The 9,723-nt window shown below is 51.4% G+C and overlaps 1 protein-coding gene across 2 annotated transcripts in view; it reads right to left on the minus strand.

Annotated features, from left to right (window-relative positions):
* The window catches only part of TYRO3 (TYRO3 protein tyrosine kinase), a 41,413-nt gene extending 35,269 nt beyond the window's left edge, over positions 1 to 6,144 (minus strand). The window contains exons 1-3 of one of the 2 annotated variants that reach the window (XM_032113529.1): positions 4,671 to 4,833; positions 2,455 to 2,638; positions 295 to 395 (exon numbers count right to left, since the gene is read on the minus strand). In XM_032113529.1, coding sequence (XP_031969420.1) covers positions 295 to 395; positions 2,455 to 2,638; positions 4,671 to 4,722 — 337 coding nt within the window. In that variant the 5' untranslated portion in view covers positions 4,723 to 4,833. Of the gene's footprint in view, positions 1 to 294; positions 396 to 2,454; positions 2,639 to 4,670; positions 4,834 to 5,952 lie in introns of those variants that run through there. The other variant, XM_032113530.1, reaches the window with a different exon arrangement.
* Positions 6,145 to 9,723: the final 3,579 nt, after the last annotated feature.

Below are 9,723 nucleotides of genomic sequence, written 5' to 3' on the forward strand. Positions count from 1 at the left end.
ACTTAGAGATGAACGCAACAATGGATTTAAAAGCTGGAAAGAAAAGTGTTTGCATGAAAAGAATTGTTTCCTAACATGCCAAAATAAAACCAGAAGGCAGTGAACTGACAGCTCTGCTCCTTGAAGCAGTTCTTCTATTTCTTACTCCTGCTCTGTAGCGATCTCCCTGCAGTTAGCAGCAATGGTTCAGAGCCAAGAAGCCTGTCACTGGAGCAATCTGCTCTCACCACTTCAACCTAGAGCATATTGGTGGGTCAGCCCTGAAAGGAAACCAGCACTACTACTCCTCCTTACCTTCCACTATGAGCCACACTTGTTGTGATTCTTCCTTCTTCCCCCCGTTCTCAACCTGGCACCAGTACTTCCCAGAATCTGTCCGCTCGACGGATTTCAAGCTGAAAAAAGTCAAAAGCCATATCGATATTTTATGTGGATAAAGCATGTTTTTGCCCCAAAGGACCCTCCAGTGTTTGGCAAACCAGATGCATGGAAAACACCCACTGAGACACAGCCAGCTCTGAGGAGGAGATCAACAGCCAGCCAGCACAAAGCACATGGCAAAACAGCAGAGATGGGAGGCTCCTCTCTAAAGTGGGTGGAGAGAGTCCTCACAGAGCAGACAGTCTTCCTCCAAAACATCCTCGCAGAAAACCAGTCATCTGTGTCCTCTGAGGATAGGAAGGGGTCATCTCAATCCTGAATCATGACTCTAGCTAGCCTTTAAGTGCAACAGCTTGGCCTACAACATCTGAGCTAGCAGGAAACTCCACACTGCAAACCTCCAGTGAGCTCAACTGCTTTGCCTCAGGTGACAGGACTGGCAACAGCCTCATGTGGGAACAGATGGGTCAGAAAAGAGCCCCCCTTGCCTCAACTGCGCTCAGTGCTATTCTGATCCCAAGAGTGGCTGACTCTGCAAAACTCCTTAGGCCTCCCAGTTTGTGATTTCAAGGGGTTATGCTGGTGCATGGTGAGCAAGGGCAGAATTTAGTGCCAAAGCAAGAAGGTTTCAGCTACCAAAGGCACCAGTGTGACTCTGAGAGCCTGTCAATGCACCAGTGCTGACTGCTCCCCACGGGACGCACAGCCATGAGCCTGCTGCCATGCAGGGATCCTCTGCAGAGCTGATGCCCACCTTTCTAACGCTAGCAGTCCTCCTTGGAGAAGGGGAAGGACGTCTCAGGAAGGAAGACAGAAAAGGGAGAGTGTTTGCCGAAATGCACAAAATGGACCCACTACAGCCCGATTTTCAGAGCTGGACCTTCAAATGGCATCAGCTGTCCTGCCCATATTCTGAAACACAGTGATCACAGCAGAGAGTCACACGTGGGTGGTAGAAATGATTTCTTTAGGAGAAGAAAGGAAAAAGGAGAAAAATGCATCGAGATTTAGCACCCTAACTTATCTCTGGTGCTGCAGAGAGTTCTCAGTGGAGTAAAACAAGAGACAAGAAAGGAGAGTAGACTGAGATTGTGAAGGGCAGCATTAACTAGTGGAACTGGGGGGAAGTAAACAGTATAGTTTCAAGACAAACTGTTTCCACAACATAATGTTATGCAATAGTTTTACTGTGCACAGATGTTTTTTCCTACTAAAATGTTTCTAACAGACAAGCTTTAACACAGAGACTTTTAGTTGGTGGAACTGGAGACTCTGTGCAATGTCAATCCAAGAAACCTAACAGGAGATGAAGCCAGAGCTCAGCAAAGAGTGATTCTCAGTCAATCAACAGCTTTGAGCTCTCATGGTGTTGGTATGTTTGCCTGTACAAGCTCTTTTAATGCATAAAAAAAGACAGAGCAGAACCTTGGGTCTTGTTTAACTCAGTACTTCCAGAACTAGCTGACAACCCTCTTCTGCCGGAATAAAGGCACAGAGATCTGCTTTGCACAAGAGTTTTGTGCCTCTGAATAGGGCAGGACTGATACTATGTAGTGTAAATGTATTAGGAATGAATTAGAATTCATTGCAAAATGAATCAGGGATGGTTCAGAGGACGAACACTCCTCCCCAGAGAAAGGAAGGGGATGTAGTCCTGGGAGTCTCATTTCAATAAACAATCCTCACCCTTCAGGCAGACTGACAGCTCAAAAGAGAGAGTAAGAGAACAGGATGAGTGTGAGAGAGAAAACCTATTTATACTGCTGCATGGCAGAACAAGATGAGCAAACAAAGCAAGAACATCCTTTCACCTTGAAGTCACGTCTCGAGCATTGCAAGCATTAGCAAAGCACCTGTCCCCACAGTAGTCAGAAAACCAGTATGGTTCTAGTGGATAAAATCTCAGCTTTCAGTGGCTTCAGTTCTGCTCTCAGTTATGCCCTTGCCACACAGTGAACTGCAGACCACAGGACCCTGCCCCACTGAGGGCACTGCAGTTGCAGAGATATAGCTGACAGCAGAAAACTGTGCAATAGTTTCCATGATATTCTTCCTTCTCTGCATCTGTTGTACCTGAGGAAGCCGATCCAGTGTTCTTCATCTACTGGAATGTACACCTGGTCTATGCTTTGCACCACTGCTCCGTCCTTGATCCACAACATCTCAGGATCTTCCATCCCCTCGAGGCTGCAATTTAGTTTCACGGGTTGACCCTGGGACACCTTTAATTTGATTGGAGGTCCTGTAAATTTCATACCTAAAAAAAAAATACTACTCCGCCCCACCCCCAGAAGAAGGGGGGTTGGAGTACAGCAAATTACTCTAGGTTGGTGGTCTGGAATTGCATACCCTACCAGCACACGCTGCAGAGGAGTGTGTTAGTCTCAGCACTGCTCTACTATGTCTGCTAAGCAATAGGCAAATGCAAGCACTGAAAGCACAATTGTTGGAGAAAAGTGGTGGTTCAGTGTGTACATGGGGATTTTTTCAACTCGTGTAACAGCAGGGTGATGTTCTGCAGAGCAGTGCCCAAGCAGAGACGCACAGAAACGCCAGGAGCTTCGCCGTGCCAGTGATCCAGCAGTGCTAACTGCATCCGTTCAACACGCTACCGCACCCCCCTCTTTTCCCCAGGCCTGAATTTAAGCTACGGTGTTCTTCTGCTGCTACAAAATCATCATGCTTGCTCCATTGTATGCATTTGTAAAGAGCTTGGATACGAGAAAGAATCAATTATGTCTTGTTATTCAGCATACACTGTTCTCCTGCATTACAGAAAGCTTCTCTACAATTTGCAAAACCCATGAAAGCCTATTTCACAGCATACCTCACTGAGGAGCAGAGCTGTTTAGAGAACAGATATTTCTGTCGCGTGATGTGGGTGTGTGCTAAATGAGCTGCCTGGACGACCCTTCAGTCCAGCCAAAGGACCACCTTGTACCCAGAGCTACACCACTGCAACCCCAAAGCAGCAGGGCCAGAGCTGGCGAAGCTGCTCAGGTTTATATTGACACAGAAGCGATCAGAATTTGGCCCGGAGCACTGTTACATGTGTGGGTGGATGGGGAGTGTTTCCCTCAAGCAGAAGCAAATGTATGGAATTTGTTACCATGAGAAGACACGGAAGCCAACTATCTAAGTGCATTTAAGAAAGACAGGCATATAAAGGAGGAACCAGAAGATCAAAGGAGACCATGGGAAAGCAGGAAGGTAGAAAATAAATGTAAAGGTAGTTTTGTTAGGGAGAGTGGCTATTCCCTATGCAGTGGCACAGGACTGACAGACCAGAACAGGTCTAGCCTTGTCCAGTATTATGTCCTGGCAGTGGACTCCACATCCTTCAGAGAAAAATTACTCCATCCCTCTCGCCTGGCCATCTATCGCAGTACATTACAACTCCACCCAGTTCACTGGTTGGTCAGCTTCTCACAGGATGCCTTGCTAGCCCACAGAGCCAGTCAGAAAGCGCTGCTAAGTGAGCAGCCCTGTTGCTCTCAAACTCTGTTAAAGCCTTACCAGTGATCCAACACAGACTTCAGATGTGCCACTTCCCTTCTTGCCAAAATGCCACCCTCCCACAGCCACAAGGGCACCACCTCACAGGGCAGAAGAGCAGCAGAGGAACTCATAGCGCGGTTGTAACAGCTGGGAGAAGGGGACCCAGCACTGTGTGACCAGCCAGCGCTCTGCCACCAGCAGCCTGTACCCAGATGAGTACCAGTAGTCTAGGAGCAAACGCGGAACACAGGCAGAAGGTCTTTATTCCTTTCCTTAATGAGACTCCCCAGCTGGTTTCCCCACACTCAGTCTTTTGCCTTTCTATCTGCTGCTATTCATTTAGCAAATTCACAGAGAGCACTGGAAAATGGACAAGCTGATCATTTGAGTTTAGTTGCTACAGATCGTTTGCTGGGCTAACAATTTAATCACCTTGGGTGAGGATGATCTAACCTTGCATTACTTAACTCCAACGTAACACAAACAACATGTCCCAGTGCATGCCAGAAAGCATCCTCCCTTTCACCACTCACAATACTGGAATATAACATGAAAGCTTCATAGCAGCTCTCTCTGTGTTACAGAAAACTGATGTAGTCAGGCTGCTGAACACACACACAAACTGACAGACATTTTCATTACAGGTGCCTTCATGGAAAATCAAACTACTCAGCATCCTTCAGACTGCCCTGCTGAAAGAGTTAGCCACAAATTAAACAAAGAAATATTGTTAGAGACCCTTCATGGTTTTTAGTTTGCATAGAAATCAATGATGTAGGAAATTAACATACAGTACAAGTGTTCAGTCAGAGTTGTACATATTGTCCAAGTATAATCCTCCATCAATATCAACCAAAATGAAGAATTAGAGATCAGGTATCTTTAATAACTTCATAGGTCAAAAATGCAGTTTTGGCTGCAGCATCTCTTCCTGCAGGTATCAGGAAGAATCACCTAGGAGGCAAATAGGGATTTTAATTTCCACCTATTCCTCATTTTACTCTCCCACTCACTATTTCTCACCTGACAACATTCTTGACTGTGCAAGAAATAATTTCATCCAAATAGGTTCTGCCAAGCCTACCTGTAAGAGCTGCAGATTGTGACATGTATAGATAGGAAATAAAACTGTATTAAATTTCTTTTCAAGCAGTTGTCTGAATTGACAGCAAGTGAACACACTAGTTGTCAAAATACATGACACATCTGTTTGCTTGTTTTTTCAACTTGCTACCTCTGAATATTTTAATTCCTAGGAACAGAATATGTTGTTTGTGATGTTGGGAGTGGAAAGAGAGGAAGACGTCTGCTCATGCATGCCGGGGTAAAGGCTTTTTGCTCCTCAGATTCCTTAGGACACTGATCTAGCGATCCAGCCTGTGCCACAGCCTCCCCAGCTCCGTCTCACTGCGCGCACATCGCTCCACATACAGCGCGGAGCCCAAACTCCCGCTGAAGTCGGGAGGAGGTTGGCCGGGGCGCCGAGACGCTCCAGCACGCTGCCTTTCCCTGCCGACTGGGGGGTGGAACTTCGGAAAATGAGTTCACGAGGGAAAAAAACAACAAAAGCCACTCAGGAATGCGTTAGCGCCCGGCTTTCCTCGGCGACGGCCCGCGCTAGGCACACAGCAGAGCAATGCCTCCGCAAACACCGGGGAGGATTACTCGCTACTCTACTCGCAGGTGGGAGAGGCTCGCACAGCCCGGGCTCCCCGCCGGCACCGCCGGCTCCCGAGCGCCACGTCGCTGGCTCCACAAACGCGGCGGAGCAGCCCGTGCCCGGCCGGGAGCGGCAAAACGCTCCGGCCCCGACCCCCACCTGTGGCTGCCCGAGGCCCCGCGGCCGCCGCGCCGGGCGGACCAGGCACCCCGGGGCCGCGCCCGGCCGCTCCTGTCCGGCGACCCTCCGCGGGCTGCCGACACTCGGAGAGGCGGCGGGACGGGGGCTGCCCGCGGGGATCCCGGCCGGCGGCAGAAGCCGTGCCCCGCAGCCCCTCCCGCCGCACCCGGCGTCTCGGGGGGCAGTGCCCCGCCGCTACCCCCCGCCGCCGGCGGGCTGTCAGCCCCGCTCACCTGCCACGGCAGCGACGTCCCGGAGTACCGCAGCCCAGAGTCCCAGCACGAGGAGCCGCGGGATCGCCATGCTCCGCTTCAGCTCCATCGCTCCCGCACCACCATCCTCCCCCCAGCTCCCGGCGCCGCGGGGGGCTCCCACCGCCCGTGCGGGCGGCGGCGACAGCAGCTGGGGCTGCCCCGCGTCGCCGCCCGACACCGGGCTCTCCCGGGAGGCTACGGGGACGCTCAAAGTTCTGGCTCCGGCCGGGGCGAGCCGCGGGAGAACCTGCTGCGGGGCGACGGCGCGGGTCGGTGGGTCGGGTCGGGTCGGGTCCGCTCCGGTCCGGTCCGGTCCGGTCGCCGCCGCCGGGCGATCTCCCCCTGCCGGCTCGGCCGCCGCGGCGCCACTCTGCGGGTCCGTCCGTCCGTCCGTCAGTCAGTCAGTCAGTCAGTCCGTCTGTCCGCCCCTACCCAGCCGCCACCGCCTCCTTCAGGAAATGGCGCTCTCGGGCGGTCACCGCGCGCTGTGCTCCCCCTCTGACATCACGTCATGAATATGCATGAGCCGGGCGCCCACCGCCCCCGAAGCGGCGAATCACCGCGCCCGCCGCCCCCGCTCCGCCGCCCCGGGACGGGGCCCGGGCTCCGAGCCCCCGGGAGGGCGGGCCGGGGCGGGGCGGCAGCGGTCCAGGAGGTGTGTGGAGGCGGCGCCCCTCGAGAGCTGCTCCGCCGGGCGGCCTGGTTTCCAGAGCGCCGGGAGCGGGTGACCCACATCCGCGGGAGCTGCCGGGGCGCCGGTTATCCCCCTACCTGCATGTGGCCCCTCTAGAGCCCCGGCGCACCATCCAGCCCCCAGGGCAGGGGGACTTGGGGCCACCACCGGGACTCAGCCCTCCCCCAAGCCGAGGCTCTGCCGGGATGAGCAGAGCCCCGCTTCATGTACGCAGCACCCCCGGCCCCATCTCCCTCGGCCGGCCCTCTCCAGCTTCAGCTCCTTCCTTCGGCCATACTCTCCTCACCGTTCGGCCCCTGGCTCCTTGGATGTCGGTCATTCCATCCCGGCGGCTGAGCTGTGGCTGTGGAGGAGCACCGGCAAGGTGAGGAGATCCACCCGTGCCCTTCAAGCAGGATCGGCTCGGCCTTGACCACTTTTCCACTAGCGGAAAAGTGGGGAGAGAACTTAGGAGGGAGATCTCCGCTGCCACAGGGTTACTATCACGGCGTGGAAAAAGTCACTTACAAACAGTACTTAAAAAAATCTGGCGCTGCCTTTTCGTAGGAGTTACGGTGAGAATCTGGGTTGAAAGGCGCCATAAGGAGCAATATCATTACAACACGATGCAGCTCTTAGCTCTGTCACAGCCATCAGCGTGCAGCACTTGCCCAGCAGCTCCTGCGACACCCTGGAAACCTGGCTAAACGGAGGAGTGCAGGGAAACTACATTATCCGCAGGAGGGGGATGGAGAAACTGAGGCACAGCAAACTCATATAATTCCATTGCAAACTCTAATCTTCACTCCCCCCCAAGTCATTTGCATTTCTGATAGGAATTCCTGGGGGACTGGAGCAATGCCAAGAAGATTTCATTACTGGAATGGAAATGTCACTCCCTCCCCGGTGCCTCCTGCTGCAATGAGGCAGCTGGGAGGAGACACTGACAAAGCCATCCATTCGAGTGCTTGTAGGAAGTCTAGTTGCACTTGGGGATAGTAAATCGCTGGCATCACTACAGCTCTTGGGCTGAGAGGTTCTGTGCTGGTGCTTGCTAAAACCTTCATGCACACTTGCTGTTGCTGCTGTGTCTCCCCCATGTACCCACCCAGCTACATGGTGTGTTTCTGCACGTATGGCAATAGCACCCTCCAGAAGGTAGCTAGTTTTGCAGATTTTAGTTGTCTCATGAGAAAAAAATAATGGCCATTAGAATAAGGACATGTTTCTATGGTATTTTCTCGTAAGGATTTCTTCTGCCCTACAATTACAGAGGCTTACACTACACTGGTCCCATGGGCTCCGGAAGTACTCCAGTTGTTGTAGCATGGCACAGGCCAGATTCTGGGCTGGTGTAAGAGAGCAAAGCTTTGCTGGAAGCAGTAGACCAAGGGGAATTTTCCCCATCAGGGAATCTGACTTCAGCTCTTCTTAGAAGGGCTTTGTGTTAACAGTGACAGGCAGGAGAGCCGTAAGAAAGCTGGACTGAAATCCTGCACACACTGCCAGTTGGAGTGCAAACTGCAGTGGGAAAACTTACAGAGGAGTGCAATATTACCACACAAAAATCAAAGGAACTGGTGAATCTTAAATGTTTTTAGGACCTGAAGATAAATAAACTCTTTTGGCCTCTTGTGGCACTGAATCAAGCACCATGGCTTTATTCTTCAAGCTGTAACATCAGTGCCAGTCCTCACTGTTCACACATACAGGACACAGCTGTTTGCTCCCTGGATTACATTCTTTCCTTACTTCTGCTGCAATAATGTGTTGCCACATCTCACCAGACATGCTGGGAAGTGTAGGTATATTCCAGAAAATGCCTGAAGAGCTATACGATAATCCAGAGGTGAATGCCCAGTACTGGGAAACTTCTGAAGATGAAGGAAAAGAGAAGAAAGAACAAAAGGGAGGAAGGGGAGAGAAGGCAGAAGGAAGAGAAGTGTTTGCTGGACTTCCTCACCTTCCTCTACTATTCAGCCTCTTCTAACTACTGAGACCCAACAGGACATCTGGGACAGGTTAACCCAGTGAAAAAGCACCCCAAACCCCCCATTTCCACATGAGAAGCCATAGCCCTAAAAGTTCAACAAAAACTGCTGGCACATGCCACTGTTCCATTGTCAAAGTAGTCACTCTGCAACTAGATACAAAATCCCTGTTTAGTACAAGGTGTTTTCCATAGAGCTGCCTGGTTTGCACTGGGATTCAGGAACTTGTCCGTTCCATCCTCTGAGTTGGGATTTGAAAAGCAGCATTAACCCCTCTATTGCTAGGGGGCAGATCCCTCATCCTGCATTGGGAAGCCATGGCAATGGCAAGAGCAAGGATGAAGTGGCATTCAAGGGTTGCAGGAGTACAGGAGTAGCTCTGCTCTACAGTGTAGGAGACCCAGGATGGCTATTCAGGTGCTTCCTGAGTGGGACATCTGTGGAAGCCAGCATATTTAGTCCCAGACTAGAACAAGAGCTGCTCCCAGCTTTTTGGTCACCACCAGAGGCTACAGCAAGTGACAGGAGGAAGCTCCATGTGTGTGAGGGCTTTTGCAGTTTAGGGATGGCTTCTCAAATTAATGCCCCAAAGCTGGGCCAGAACACAGTGACTGAGGAAGCACAAACCCTGAGGACTTTCCAAACCTTGCCAAGGACACAGCTTGAGATAATACTGGATAATACAGTGGCTTTTCAGGTCACTGAAAAAGATTAAACTGAGAATAAACTGTCTCCATTCTCTGCCCAACCCATCATAATGGATTGTTCATGTCAGATAATAACAGTGTTTACGTGGCCACTTCTGAGGACCCAAATATAACTCTCCATCTTGGCATACATGTGGGACAAAACTGGTCATCCTGAGACCTTGGGTACGATACTTAAAGTCACATGTGGCTACAGCAGCAACAGCAGCTCACAAGAAGGCTGAAACTCATCCTGCCTGTGTCTGGGCTAAGCTTACCATAACTGAGTTACACTGCTCATTTGGTAATTATCTTAGCTACAGCTGAATTCTGTTCCCTTTTAATTTATATTATTCTACCATCTCTTCCCTTCTCCCTTCTTGTCGTCCTCTTTGCCACC

The sequence above is a fragment of the Corvus moneduloides genome, chromosome 6, assembly GCF_009650955.1.
Source record: "Corvus moneduloides isolate bCorMon1 chromosome 6, bCorMon1.pri, whole genome shotgun sequence".
Lineage (NCBI taxonomy): Eukaryota > Metazoa > Chordata > Aves > Passeriformes > Corvidae > Corvus > Corvus moneduloides.